The sequence below is a fragment of the Mastacembelus armatus genome, chromosome 16 (assembly GCF_900324485.2).
Source record: "Mastacembelus armatus chromosome 16, fMasArm1.2, whole genome shotgun sequence".
Lineage (NCBI taxonomy): Eukaryota > Metazoa > Chordata > Actinopteri > Synbranchiformes > Mastacembelidae > Mastacembelus > Mastacembelus armatus.
In genome coordinates this window covers 25001191-25016158 of record NC_046648.1, presented here as the reverse complement: position 1 = coordinate 25016158, position 14968 = coordinate 25001191, and the positions used below count along the sequence as shown (strand labels likewise).

The 14968-nt window shown below is 45.0% G+C and overlaps 1 protein-coding gene across 2 annotated transcripts; it reads left to right on the top strand.

The window, feature by feature from the left end:
- Positions 1-4559: 4559 nt before the first annotated feature.
- Positions 4560-12134, top strand: tmem116 (transmembrane protein 116). 2 transcript variants are annotated; one of them, XM_026317917.1, is made up of 11 exons: positions 4560-4682; positions 5916-5962; positions 6455-6518; positions 6815-6946; positions 8399-8503; positions 8593-8642; positions 8769-8852; positions 9068-9203; positions 9814-9926; positions 10016-10095; positions 11212-12134. In XM_026317917.1, exons 1-11 carry the CDS (start codon positions 4602-4604, stop codon positions 11475-11477), a joined length of 1158 nt encoding a protein of 385 aa, XP_026173702.1. In that variant the 5' UTR covers positions 4560-4601; the 3' UTR covers positions 11478-12134. The 2 variants fall into 2 exon arrangements, with proteins under 2 accessions (XP_026173702.1, XP_026173703.1); XM_026317918.1 differs by having other exon boundaries at positions 9782-9926.
- Positions 12135-14968: the final 2834 nt, after the last annotated feature.

The window sequence follows — 14968 nt, the reverse complement described above, 5'->3', positions numbered from 1 at the left end:
GTATTTGGGCAGCAGCTGAGTTTAGGCCACAGAGGACAGAGAGAGCACATCTGCAGGAACATCTGTACTCAAGAACGTAGAGGGAGTACATTTATTACGTTTACTTAAGTAGGCCTACTGTACATTTGAAGTACTTCTGATGCTTCCTATGTGTATTTTAACTGCATTTCAGAGGGAAATGTTCTGCACTACATTCACCCGAAGGCTTAACAAGCTGTTTCTACAAATAAAACGTGAAGAGCTTCTAAAATATGATGCTTGTAATAAATGAAAGCACCTAAACAGGAGCAGCTGAAACAAAAGGTAATAGATGATGAACTGGCAGCTTCTTTCATGAGTCTCTTCTTTTCCATGCAAAACATCTGACTCTGATCCTGATGAGAACCAGTTGACGTTGGACAAAACAAACATTGTCAAGTTGTCACTTTAGAAAACTGATGAAATCTCCGAATCTCCATTTGTTGTTGGCCGTTTTTTGTTAAATGTACAAATCCTGACAAATGAAACGTGCTTATTGATATGTAGAGTCTGAACCAGGTTCTGAGTAGACTCCTGATGGCTGCAGTACAGAAACAGCTGTGCAAAACTGAATTCTTTTCATCAGTTGATTTCTCGGACAAGCCTCATCTACTGAATTTTGTTCCCAGTTTTTCGTTTCCCTATTTGTACGTGCTCATTTGGGCATTCAGCTCAAAGCAGGGCTGGGTCTCAGAGCTGCCAGCATGAAGTGGAACTACAGCTGGAAGTGGTGCCCAGTGCATTTCAGTCCTGGATGGAAAATAAATTCCTGCTGAATTTCTTGCGAAACTGACGACAAGGTTCCCACAAATCCAGATCTGTTCCTCCTCATAAGTAGTCCTCTGTATTGCCTTGGCCAGGTTTTCTATAAGGAGCAGCCAGTGATGAAGCCAGAGCTGCACATACATGAGAAAGCGTCTGCTCGAAGCAGCCAAGCTCCTGCTAGAAAACACATTAGCACACGGGTTTAATGGACACGACGTAAGGCTCTTTGGCCGGTCGAGACTCATTTATGACTAACCCTAACCCATGGTCCCAAAACAACAGAAAGCCTGATAGGGTGAAAATGATGGGATGTGCTGTTACTGGACCAAACAAGGAGAAAAACAAATGTGCAAGGATCAAGGAGCTCAGCAGAGTTCGGTTTGTTTCCCCAGTTCACACACTGCACGAATTAAGAAGTGGGTTCACACATTCACACTAATGAAAGACACATGGATCCATCTCTTTTTTAAATTTGTAATGAATGTGTGACTCCAAGACCTGAAGAACATTTGTTGATCTGCTGTGCTCCAGGACACATTCAGGTTCTGCTGCATTGTTCTGTTTTAGGCTGAGGAGAATTCAAGGAGAATTAAAATACTTCATAATAATGAATTGAATCCCAGCTCTCTCTGGGTGAAAGGCAGGGGTCCACCCTGGACAGGTCCCCAGTCCATCACAGGGCCACATAGAGACAAACAACCTCACACACTCACACTCACTCCTATGGGCAATTTAGAGTCACCAATCAACCTGACATACATGTTTTTGGACTGTGGGAGGAAACCAGAGTACCTGGAGAAAACCCACACAAGCACAGGGAGAACATGCAGACTCCACACAGAAAGGCCCCTGATGGGTTTCAAACCAGGAACCTTCTTGATGTGAGGTAACAGTGCTGACCACTAATCCACCGTGCTGCCTTTCATAAATAACAAAAAGAATATAATATACATATAATAACTTTACACATTGAAGCTATAACAGCTTCCTCTGTGTGACCTGATCTGGTCCAGAGTGGGAGTTGATGTTTCAGAGATTTGCTGTGGAACTAGAGTCTGTGTGAGACAGAGACTGAACATCTTGTGTTTTCATTTTGATTTTCTCCGTCAGCCACGGAGCTGCAGACTCAATGAGGACAGAGATGTTTTGGTTTTCCTCAGACTGGAGCTGCTACGACCCTTCACTCTCGACACCGCGACTAAAAAATACTGCCCTTTATCTGTGTTGGATCCTGCTGCTGCTTCGCTCTGGACTTTATCATCCCGTCCTCCATCGCCCTGTCCTCCATCATCCTGTCCTCCATCATCCTGTCCTCCATCCCCGTCCTCCATCATCCTGTCCTCCATCATCCTGTCCTCCATCCCCCTGTCCTCCATCATCCTGTCCTCCATCGCCCTGTCCTCCATCATCCTGTCCTCCATCATCCTGTCCTCCATCCCCGTCCTTCATCATTCTGTCCTCCATCCCCCTGTCCTCCATCCCCCTGTCCTCCATCATCCTGTCCTCCATCGCCCTGTCCTCCATCCCCCTGTCCTCCATCATCCTGTCCTCCATCGCCCTGTCCTCCATCCCCCTGTCCTCCATCATCCTGTCCTCCATCCCCCTGTCCTCCATCATCCTGTCCTCCATCGCCCTGTCCTCCATCATCCTGTCCTCCATCATCCTGTCCTCCATCCCCGTCCTTCATCATTCTGTCCTCCATCCCCCTGTCCTCCATCCCCCTGTCCTCCATCATTCTGTCCTCCATCCCCCTGTCCTCCATCCCCCTGTCCTCCATCATCCTGTCCTCCATCGCCCTGTCCTCCATCCCCCTGTCCTCCATCATCCTGTCCTCCATCCCCCTGTCCTCCATCATCCTGTCCTCCATCCCCGTCCTCCATCATCCTGTCCTCCATCCCCCTGTCCTCCATCATCCTGTCCTCCATCCCCGTCCTCCATCATCCTGTCCTCCATCCCCCTGTCCTCCATCATCCTGTCCTCCATCGCCCTGTCCTCCATCCCCCTGTCCTCCATCATCCTGTCCTCCATCCCCCTGTCCTCCATCATCCTGTCCTCCATCCCCGTCCTCCATCATCCTGTCCTCCATCCCCCTGTCCTCCATCCCCCTGTCCTCCATCATCCTGTCCTCCATCGCCCTGTCCTCCATCCCCCTGTCCTCCATCATCCTGTCCTCCATCCCCCTGTCCTCCATCATCCTGTCCTCCATCATCCTGTCCTCCATCCCCCTGTCCTCCATCACCCTGTCCTCCATCATTCTGTCCTCCATCATCCTGTCCTCCATCATCCTGTCCTCCATCCCCGTCCTCCATCATCCTGTCCTCCATCCCCCTGTCCTCCATCCCCCCGTCCTCCATCATCCTGTCCTCCATCCCCCCGTCCTCCATCCCCCCGTCCTCCATCCCCCCGTCCTCCATCATCCTGTCCTCCACAGAGTGGGAAATTTGAGTGCAGCTGCAGATCCATTTGCACCAGAGCAAAAAGATGTTCTCTGACAATCAGAACGTCCCACAGAACAGAGAACAACAGCAGCTTTATCAAAAAGAAAAGAACTGATTTGAGACCATTTAAAGCAGTGAGAATTAAAAAGTAAAGAACAACATGGTCCTTTACTCAGATCTGTTCTGCTGCAGAGACAAGCACAGGCTCAAAATGATCCGAGTATTTTCTCTGGTGAATCTGCACCGACATGTTTGTGTGTCACCTGCTAAAAGTGCAGCACCAACATCCTCCAGCTGTTTGTCCTCAGGCAAAGACGGCAAAGGTCAGAGGTCATTTCTATCAGATGTCTGAGTTTGGTTCTTCCCATTATGAATATTAACAGTTAACAGTTTGTTAATCTTATGCAGCAACAATTTTCAGTTCTGCTGAATTTAAACTGATTTTAAATCCTAAATCTTCTGGTTCCAGCTCCTCACATGATGATGATGATGATGATGATAAGCCGAATTCAAAAAGAAGCTGAGCTCAACATTTTGAGAGGAAACGTTTCCGTTTCTCTTGATTTTTGAAGCCAAAAAAAGAAAATGAGCCAATGAATTAAGAATAAGCCTCCACCAGGGGGCGCCTTTCCCACACCGCTGTTGTCACACCTGTTGTTCTCCATGCGCCCTCAGGGTAGCGCTATAGTCTAACGGACTCAGCAGGAGCCACCAAAGCCGGAGCTCAAGAGACCGTAGGCAGGTACAGAGCTGACCAGCCCTCACCATCAGGACCTAAACAACAAACTCCCAAATCCAGATGTTCTGCAGCTGCTGCAGAGGTGCAGAAAAGTCCAAATGTGCAGAGACAGTATTAACAGAACCTGGAACCAGCGGGCTGCTGTGAAACATCTGTCAGACACACAAACCGTCCCAGTCCAAAGATTTTCTGTGTGTTGCAGAAGATTCAGACTAAGGGACGACAAAGGTTCTTAACCTGAAACTGACAGACGGTCAGAGGAGGCTCGGTGAACCACTGACCCACGGTCTGTTTGGATTATGGACCTGGTCACTCAAGGGTCAGTGTCAAATCCGGCTTCAGGTCTCTGCTTCACCGCCTGTGTCACTAATGCGCGCAAGGATTAGAGTTCCCGCACAGTCTCACGCAGGTTTGCTCTTAATCATCACGCATTAAAATCTTAAAGATGGAGAACTATAACTTTTATAAACGACGCTCCTGGTCCAGACCCTGGTCCAGACCGCAGCTCCCTGAGGGGGCGTGCAGGAGGTGGGTTTGGGGGTTGAGCGCGTCCCGCCTGTGCGCTACAGGATAAAAGCTGCCGCAGCTTCTTCCGACTCTCAGCGTCGTTTTCCTGCTGAGCTGATCGGACAGTTTCCAACATGGGGGCCGTTCACACGCTGCCGGAGGGTTTCCCCAACAGCACCGAGACGAACACGACCAGAGCCCTGGACTGGACCCAGGTCGGACTTTAGACTCTTATCACTGCATCTATTTCACTCTGCTGTTGTTTTTATTGTTGTTATTAGAGATCCAGGAGGCAGCAGCGGGTCCATGGGCAGATTATGTGTCTATATACACGTACACACACACACACACACACACACACACACACACACATATATATATATATATATATATATACTTCTACATATATGTGTGTGTGTGACATATATAATTCAGGTCTTTTGAACCTGCCATTAATGAATAAAGCATCAGTGACATTTGTTCTGATCCTGTTAGTGCAGAATTAATAAATGTTCCCCACAGAGTAAAGTAAATATGAGGGAACCAGTGAGCTCAGGGAGACACAATGATAACAGTCAAAATTCATTTTGACCAAATGAACAAAAAGCCAAAACAACAACAATATTTTAAATGTGTGACTTTTGCTTTATCGTCTGATCAGTGATCGTTTCTGCAGCTTCAGGCTGGAGGTCTGAGCATCAGGTTCAGCTCAGTCTCTGTGGGGCTTTTGTGTCTCGCCCACATGTTGGTTCATGTTTATTTTTAACACTTTCACTCCTCATGCTGATGCACATCTGCTTTTATTCAGGCAGCAAAGTCTCATAATAACAGGTTCAAACAGCAGCTGCAGAAACCGCCTCAGTCCAAAACCCCACATGTGACTTTAGACCTCCAGGTTTGGACGTTTGATTGGTCGGTGCCACCAGACCAGATACTGAATTATGGCAGGATGTTTCCTGAGCTCATGTTATATAAGAAGTACTTTATATACCGCTGGGTAGCTGACGTTAACTACCTTATATACTTCTAATTTGAAGTACTTTATATACTGCTGGGTAGCTGATGTTAACTACCTTATATACTTCTAACCTGAAGTACTTTATATACCGCTGGGTAGCTGACGTTAACTACCTTATATACTTCTAATTTGAAGTACTTTATAGACCACTGGGTAGCTGACGTTAACTACCTTATATACTTCTAATTTGAAGTACTTTATATACTGCTGGGTAGCTGACGTTAACTACCTTATATACTTCTAATTTGAAGTACTTTATATACCGCTGGGTAGCTGACATTAACTACCTTATATACTTCTAATTTGAAGTACTTTATATACCGTGTTGTTGTGTTTATGGTTAAGTCAGTTCAACATGACTCCAGTATGATAACGTGGCGTCGATGATGTAAAGGTGCTGTTCGACTGATCCGACGTTTCCTGTCTGCAGGTGTATGAAGCAGTCAGATGGATCCAGCTGCTCATGGCCCTGCTCAGGTTTCTACACCAACCTTCCACTGCACAGACACTCAAGCAACAAACACAAACAGCTGCAGCTCCTGAACCACAGGGCCAATACTAGATCAGTCAGGGCCTGTCAAAGAAAACGGTTTCTGGTCACAGCGACGGAAACACAGCAGGTCTCTGTCCACAGACACAGTCAGGCTATGACTCACATTCAGGTTTTCACTCTGATGATGTTTCACTACATTCAACTGTCATCTCTGGCTCACTGGCTGTGGAAAGGAGCCGACAGGTCAAAGGTCACGGCGCTCACACAGCAGAAGAAAAAAGTCCCAGTCACCAGGAAATAATCTGATTACGGCTCTTTTATCCGTCACGTCTCGTTCTCACAGAGCTTGGATATTTCAGGAGCAGCTCAGAACATTTTCACTGTAGCTGCACATGAACCATCACCATTACTGATAATTCACTGAGTATTAGGAGAAGCTATGATGTTTTCTAACAGCACTCTGGTTATTTCTGCAGCGTTCTGGGCTCCGGCTCCATCATCGTCTGTGTGATGCTCCAGAGACTCTGCCGGACTCCCGAGGTCAGCTGATCATTCAGTTTGCTTTTTGTTGGACACGTTTCTGCCAAGAGCAGCCGAGTCCGTCACAGCTTACAGGGGTTACAGGGGTTAGGAGCAGAGACAGCACCACGGGGTTCTAGATCAGATCATCATGATCAGAAAACTGTCCACACACCAGCCGTGTCTGTTGTCTCCACTGACTTTATTTAAACATCCTCTAATGTTTCACATCATGTCTGCACCAACTTGAAGTTGCAAACCTGTTAGACCAGTTCAGTGTGAAAGACGACTCTGCTGTTTGTTGGTGTGTTTTGCAGCTGCAGCCGCTGTTACTGCTCAGCGTGTCCGACATGCTGCTCGCGCTCTGCTGGCTGATCGGAGCCGTTCTCTTCTCCAAACACTGCAGCAGCCTGAACACGCACTGCTACAACCTGCACACTGTGGAACAGGTAACACACCTGATGCACCTTCGACCTGCTGCTGCTGCCACCAACACTCACTGCTCAGCAAATGTGGATTCATCCGCTGCTGAAAATAGTCCCCAAGCGTTGACCTGTTGTTTGGCAGCTGAATTAGGAAGTTAAAGGTGTTTTTAAAGGCTTTAGTCTCCAGTAGGAACCAAAAAGTCACGACTGAAGTCACGACTCTCCTGTTCAATCAGGTCTTCACTTCATATGATGGAGTTTGATAGAAGCACAATATTTTCTAGTTCGAACTAGACATTTAATTTCATATCAGAAATTCCTGCATGGAAGTTTCTCTGGTCCTGAGTTTATTTCTCGGAGCTGAAAACTAAGCTGATTTGTTCCTGCTGCTTTCTGGACCTTCGCTTCCAGTTTTGGCTGTTACTGCACATCTACGAGACTCAAGTTTCATTGTACTGCACATTTCACATTAAGGCGGTTCACGTTTGAATGGACACACTCTGAAACCTCCTTGTCCTTTGTGTCTCCAATATTCGATATTTAAAAACCAAAAACACAACATGTGAAACCAGGACAGCAGAAGTCAGACAGGCGCTGCAGCAGCACAGACAAAAGCTGCTTTGTATGTTCACACTGGGTTTTTGGGGAAACTTTAGTTGTTTCCTTCAAACAAAGAACCTTCACATGAACCTGGTCTCGTATCCTCCAGAGACAGTTAACAACTGGAAATGTCAACTTCCTCCTGAGAAATGCAACTGAAAATTCTGCGTAATTGTTTTACTACAACAAACCAAAGTGCCCAACCCTAATCCAGGGCCCAGTCCCAGGCCACTACTGCACAACCACCAAAGAGAAGCACATGTCAGCGTGTCAGGGCTTCACAAACTGCTCTGAGCCCAGAAACAACAGGAGCCTTACTCACATCTCCATTCTCAAAGGAAACCTTCCAGACCGGGGGCACGGGGAGAGCTGGTGGTCTCACAGGAACTGCCAGGCCATGATCGTCCAAACCTGTACCCAGGTCCCTCCCACCTTTTCAGGGATTGGAGGACAGCTGTGTCAGTCAACCATGGGATCACTTCAACCTGTTTCCAATGGACAAAAGAAGAAAAGTTCATTTCCTGCTGGAAACTCAGTGACAGAGACGATTTAACGTCTCATTTGTGTTAAATGACGAAAGACAACTTTAGGGACTAACAGCTGATTCAAGGACACTCAAAATGCTGCAGGGAGGTTCCCAAAGCAGGAAGTGAAGGTGTCATGTGATCAGCAATTAATCAATCAACCATCTGCAAACACAAAGATGTTGTTTATTAATAAGAACCATCAGCGATTTAAACTCAGTTATTCAGTGAAAAACCAGGAACCCAGACCACAAAACCACTATGGCAGCTTGTTCAGACAGTAACTGCAGTGAGACAAGCACCAAACAGGACCCCAGGCTTTACCAACTACACTCTGGTTCTGTACTTCCAGATTCTGTACATGGCCTCCTTCTTCTACACACTCAACTACATGTGGGACCTGTACCGAGGAGTCAGAGAGAAGTTCTACAGCTGCCTCGATGGATTCCCTGTACAGGTACCCGCAGCTCCAGCCCACATCCTGCAGGTTTTACAGCACATGTAGCTGTTGATTTGAATCTGTCTTGTCTGTGTTTTATTCCCCAGTTTTCCAACAGAGTGAGCACAGCTGGAAAGATCACCGCTCTGCTCTCAGGGTGCGTTCAGTAAGACAGCAGCAAGATCTTCACGTTTCTTCAGTCTGTCTGGATCCTGGGGGGGGGGGGGGGGGGGGGGGGGGGGGGGCACATTAGCTGGGATTTAATGTCCTTCTGTGTTTACAGTCTGATCCCTGTGCTGCTGATGACGCCTGTTTTTGTCCAGGGGAACATCAGCCAGTGTCAAGTCAACTTCAGTGAGCCCTACAGGTGAACCTGAACTGTTCCCATAACAGAAACCTCCAAACTTCAAACTTGTGCTGGTGCAGCTGCTCTTTGTCTTTACCTTCAAAGTCAGCAGGTCATGCAGACCAGATGATTTCATGAAGTTGAAGCAGAAGCTAAATGAAAACAGCAGCATTGTTCTGATGTTTGAATTCAATTCTTGTGTGTTTTGACCCTCACCGTGCACCATATCACACCAGGTGTCTGCTGATGCACACCGGAGCACTGTACCTGACCCCCGAATCCCAGCAGCCAATCAGAGCCTGCAGCCTGCTGCACACCTACAGCATCGCCATCTTCCTCGCCACCTTCATCTTCACACTCCTCAGCACCACAGTGAGTTTACATGAAAACACTCAGGTGTGTCTGCTCAGTGAATTTTGTAGTTCTGCTCTGGAAACAGATGGTAGGAGACATCATTAAAGCTGCTCCTTCTCATGGCTCCTCAGCTCTAAAACTAATTCCCACCATAAGCCCCGCCTCCCCGCTCTTCGCCCCTCCCATCCCGTCCTACTTCCTGAAGCTGCGATGTGAACTACAGATGCCTGTTTGGGACAAAGTGTCCAGTCCAAAGCTAGCGTTAGCTGACTGAGGAGTAAATGTGTCAGTCCAGTAGACGCTCTGGTTCCTGCTAATGTGACCCAAAGCACTAACGTTACCCAAAGCTCCACTTCCTCCCAAATCCACATTAGAGCCATTCAGTCCAAAGGTCCAATCAGGACCATGCTAGGTGGCTAATGCTACCAAACCAACAGGTTAGCTTTAGATGCTAACACATCCAGAAGGAAGAAGGCCCCATGTGGACCCAATGTGAGTCCTTTGGTGAGACTGAGCTTCAGATACGCGTCCTGAACATGTCACCGTTTCTGTCAAATAAACAACACAAATTAAAGAATTCTCCCATCCTGCACCAGGTGCTCGTGGTAAAAGCCTGCCGCATTTACAGGCGGGCCGTGACGTCAGGCGGTTATCTTGGCAACCAGCAGCGGGCCTCCTTCCGTGTGTTGGACCGACGGATGGTCCTGTACCCTCTGGTCTTCGTCCTGTGCTGGGGCCCAGGTTGGTTTAAGTGACTTTGTGATGGAGACTCAGTGGTGGACGCAGCAGAGGTCACCTGACCATCAGCTGTTTGTGTGTTGTCTCCTCAGCTGTGGGTCTGGCGTTGCTGCGGGTGGTGAAGCCGTCAGCGTGTCAGGGCGAGGCCGGGGTCATCCTCTACATATCCCAGGTCAGTCAGCTGCAGGGCCACGGCCTCAAACCGGGCAAACTGGTTTTTAATGTTTATGATATGGAAGGACTGTTTTCTTTTGTGTTTGTTTTTGTCTCTTTGTTGTTTCTGTCTGTTTGTTGTTTTTTTTGTCTCTTTATGTTTCTGTCTGTTTGTTGTTTTTGTCTCTTTATGTTTCTGTCTGTTTGTTGTTTTTGTCTATTTATGTTTTTGTCTCTTTATGTTTTTGTTTCTTTGTTGTTTTTGTCTCTTTGTTGTTTTTGTCTCTTTGTTGTTTTTGTCTCTTTGTTGTTTTTGTCTCTTTGTTGTTTTTGTCTCTTTGTTGTTTTTGTCTGTTTGTTGTTTTTGTCTCTTTATGTTTTTGTCTCTTTATGTTTTTGTTTCTTTGTTGTTTTTGTCTCTTTGTTGTTTTTGTCTCTTTGTTGTTTTTGTCTCTTTGTTGTTTTTGTCTCTTTGTTGTTTTTGTCTCTTTGTTGTTTTTGTCTCTTTGTTGTTTTTGTCTCTTTGTTGTTTTTGTCTCTTTGTTGTTTTTGTCTCTTTATGTTTCTGTCTGTTTGTTGTTTTTGTCTCTTTATGTTTCTGTCTGTTTGTTGTTTTTGTCTATTTATGTTTTTGTCTCTTTGTTGTTTTTGTTTCTTTGTTGTTTTTGTCTCTTTGTTGTTTTTGTCTCTTTGTTGTTTTTGTCTCTTTGTTGTTTTTGTCTCTTTGTTGTTTTTGTCTGTTTATTGTTTTTGTCTCTTTATGTTTTTGTCTCTTTATGTTTTTGTCTCTTTGTTGTTTTTGTCTCTTTGTTGTTTTTGTCTGTTTATTGTTTTTGTCTGTTTGTTGTTTTTGTCTCTTCGTTGTTTTTGTCTCTTTGTTGTTTTTGTCTCTTTGTTGTTTTTGTCTCTTTGTTGTTTTTGTCTCTTTGTTGTTTTTGTCTGTTTGTTGTTTTTGTCTGTTTGTTGTTTTTGTCTGTTTGTTGTTTTTGTCTCTTTGTTGTTTTTGTCTCTTTGTTGTTTTTGTCTCTTTGTTGTTTTTGTCTCTGTGGTTGTTTGGCATCATTTGTTTGTGTTTATTATTGGAGGAGATGAAATCAAATTGATGACGTGACCTTTTCCCGTCTTCTGTCCTCAGGCCTTCACCTCGGCCTCTCAGGGTTTCCTCAACTGTCTGGTGTACGGCTGGACTCATGCACGTCTGCGTCAAGCCGGCAGGACCTGTTTTTCTCGGGACGCGGACACTCAGACGCCTCTGCTGCGATCACAGAAGAAGAAGAAGAGCTACGAAGCTCTGCCCAACATCAGCTGAAAGATTGGAGGACTGACAGACTGAGTTGCTGTTATTTCCGTCATCTGCAGCACAAAGCACGAGAGGAAAGTCTGAACTTTCACTTTCACTGAGAGGGGAAAACACCACGACCACTGCTCTGCACAGGACACGCACTCCCACCCCCAATCCTGGACCACTGAGGCGAGAAAAAGGGAAGAAGAAGAAGGAGAGGGAGTTTACAGCAAGAGGAAGAGCGACGAAGAAAACAGGATATGAAAGCCAAACTCCCAGGTGGTTTGTTTTGTCGCTGGGCAGCGACTGAACATCAGCTTCTTCACAGGCTCGTCATGAAAAGAACCAGAAAAGTCCAGCTAGTTCGTCCTGTGTGAGCAGACGCCGTACAGGAAGATATTTGAAATAGTGTCAGTGTGATTCAAACACCAAGCATCAGAGGGAGAGTTGCATCTTTGCAGAATCCAATCATTTCATTTTCCACATTTAAAAAAGTTAACAGTGTGTTGAGTAAGTGACTGTTTGTGAAACTGAAGACTGAGCCCTGTAGTTCAGGACATTTAGGGTCCAGTTCAAACTAAAGAGGCTGGTGTTTATTTAAAGAGTCATTTCATTTGCTGCTGATGTTTCGTCTTTGCTCAACGACGTCTGATTCCCACAGACTCGGGTAAAAGGTTTGTGGGTTCACTGAAAGACGCCGGTGCCTGAGCTCATTCATACTCTGCACTGTGAGCAGCCATTTTGTCAAATTCGAATTAAAACATATACAAACACGACCGTTTGTGTGCGTCACAGTTTGAGTTTCAGAAAATGTGTTTAGTCACGTCTCCTGCTGAACTTTGTTTTGTTGCACATGAGCCTGAAACACAAGTTGGAGGGTGAAACATTTCCCATCAGTCAGTGTGAACAGACCAATCCAGATGTTCTCACATCAGATCTGCCACGGTGTGTGAGCGCCGTCAGAACAGTCCGATCAGTCCAATCCATGTTGTTGTTGTTTTAACGTGTCCCTCCTCTGCACATGTCGTAGATCTAAGAGAATCTAAGAGAATAAAGAAAATAAAGTTGTGTGAAAGCTTTGGTTTGAAAAATGAGTCTGGAGTCTGAACCAGATCTGGGTCCGAGTTGTTTGTAACTACAGCTCAGTCCCTGTGTTTCTGCATGAAGACTTTCAAGAAGCTGTAAAACGTCAGAGTCAGACCCGATGATGAGGCTGTTAATGAATCTGGGACCTCAGGCTTTTGTTGTGCTGCGTTGCTGCTGACCAACCGTGCAGAAACCACATGAGCCCCTGACGCAGGAGCCTGGCCTTCCTCGTTATGTGATGTGGTGTGAACAGGGGGAACACGAGGCCCCTCCTGGTCCTGGTCCCAGTGTGGGTGTTCAGCCAGAATCTGCAGCACAATGAGTTTTCACTTCAGTCAGAGCTCAACTCAAACACTGAAGGTCAAACTGCGGCTGCAGGAAGTTGCTGCTGAAAATCAAGACTGAGATCTGAGAAACGAAATGTCAACTTTTCTTTTCTGCAGAACCATCACCTGCAGCTCCTTTTGCACAGGAAAACAAGTTCTCTATTTCTGCCTTTCAGACAAATATTATTCAGATTATTAGTAATAATATCACTACAACAATAGTACTGCGATATATTCTAATGATTAAAGCTTCTCAGCAGCGTGAGTGTACTTTAACACACTAACTTAGATACTTCTAATCCTGTGACCCCTTCACAGGAGCAGAGACTTTGTGAATTGCGTAATCTTTGCTCATCGTGTGGTGATATAATCTCTGTCGTCCAGCTGATTACACTGTTCCTGTGCAGAAACACTCGGATCAGACGTGGATGCAGCGTAACGTCACAACAGAAACCCAAGAACAAACAGGAAGAACAGGACGAGCATCGTGTCGAAACTGTCACTCAGCACAAAACAGACACGAGGCAGAGTCAGGGAAATGATCTTTGACTGGAACATGAATCATCAGAAGGTCAGAGCAGCAAATTCAAAAGAACTAAAACTGAAGTAGGATCAAGACTGACCCAGTTTGACCGAAATAAAAGTTCCCTCTGGTCCTATTTTCATGGATCTTGGTTTCATTAGTCTCTGAGGTTTCCACGTCCACCACAACACAGCGGGTGGAATTTATTAGGTTAGTGCTGAACACAGGAACAAACAGCAACAAATCTCCAGCACAGAACCTACTGTTTACAGAACAGAACCTCATCAGAGAACATCAGCTGTAATAAACATTTAACCTCTATCACTAAGAAAACACAGAACCCCAGGACTGACCCTGAAGAGAGTTTTAATATTTTACTGTGATATTACAGTAAATATGAAACTGATCCCCATTACTGCAGTAACAGTAGAAATACCACAGAGTAAAAATCCTCTGTTATAAGTAAATGTCCTGAATTCAAACTGTTACTGCAGTAAAAGTACCATCTTCCAGATGTACTTGAAGTATCCAAAGTGAAAGTACTCATTGTGCAGGATGGCCCATTTCACATGAATGGATCTGATATTATTGGATTCTAATTATTGATGATTATTGTGTTGATCACTTTAATGTTGGAGCTGATGTTAACTACCTTATATACTTCTAATTTGAAGTACTTTATATACTGCTGGGTAGCTGACGTTAACTACCTTATATATTTCTAATTTGAAGTACTTTATATACTGCTGGGTAGCTGACGTTAACTACCTTATATACTTCTAATTTGAAGTACTTTATATACTGCTGGGTAGCTGACGTTAACTACCTTATATACTTCTAATTTGAAGTACTTTATAGACTGCTGGGTAGCTGACGTTAACTACCTTATATACTTCTAATTTGAAGTACTTTATATACTGCTGGGTACCTGACGTTAACTACCTTATATACTTCTAATTTGAAGTACTTTATATACCGCCGGGTAGCTGACGTTAACTACCCTATATACTTCTAATTTGAAGTACTTTATATACCGCTGGGTATCTGACGTTAACTACCCTATATACTTCTAATTTGAAGTACTTTATATACTGCTGGGTAGCTGATGTTAACTACCTTATATACTTCTAATTTGAAGTACTTTATATACCGCTGGGTAGCTGACGTTAACTACCTTATGTACTTCTAATTTGAAGTACTTTATATACCGCTGGGTAGCTGACGTTAACTACCTTATATACTTCTAATTTGAAGTACTTTATATACCGCTGGGTATCTGACGTTAACTACCTTATATACTTCTAATTTGAAGTACTTTATATACCGCTGGGTAGCTGACGTTAACTACCTTATATACTTCTAATTTGAAGTACTTTATATACTGCTGGGTAGCTGACGTTAACTACCTTATATACTTCTAATTTGAAGTACTTTATATACCGCTGGGTAGCTGACGTTAACTACCTTATATACTTCTAATTTGAAGTACTTTATATACTGCTGATAAGTGTCGTATTGGTGAGTCTGGAAATAAAACACATGTCTAACAGACTGTGGAGCCCTCTGGTGTCACCACCTGAGACCTTCACCTTTATTGTGTTCAGCAGAGGAGGGTTAGGGTTAAACTGCAGGAAACAGGTTACGGTTTCATCATTTGACGAGAGCCCACGTGACA

What these genes read in the sequence shown, in the direction of transcription:
- tmem116 (XM_026317917.1), top strand. Translation starts at nt 4,602, where the DNA reads ATGGGGGCCGTTCACACGCTGCCGGAGGGTTTCCCCAACAGCACCGAG. An exon ending in CGTCCTGTGCTGGGGCCCAG is followed by an intron (nt 9,927 to 10,015) that starts GTTGGTTTAAGT and finishes TTGTCTCCTCAG; the next exon opens with CTGTGGGTCTGGCGTTGCTG. An exon ending in TCATCCTCTACATATCCCAG is followed by an intron (nt 10,096 to 11,211) that starts GTCAGTCAGCTG and finishes TTCTGTCCTCAG; the next exon opens with GCCTTCACCTCGGCCTCTCA.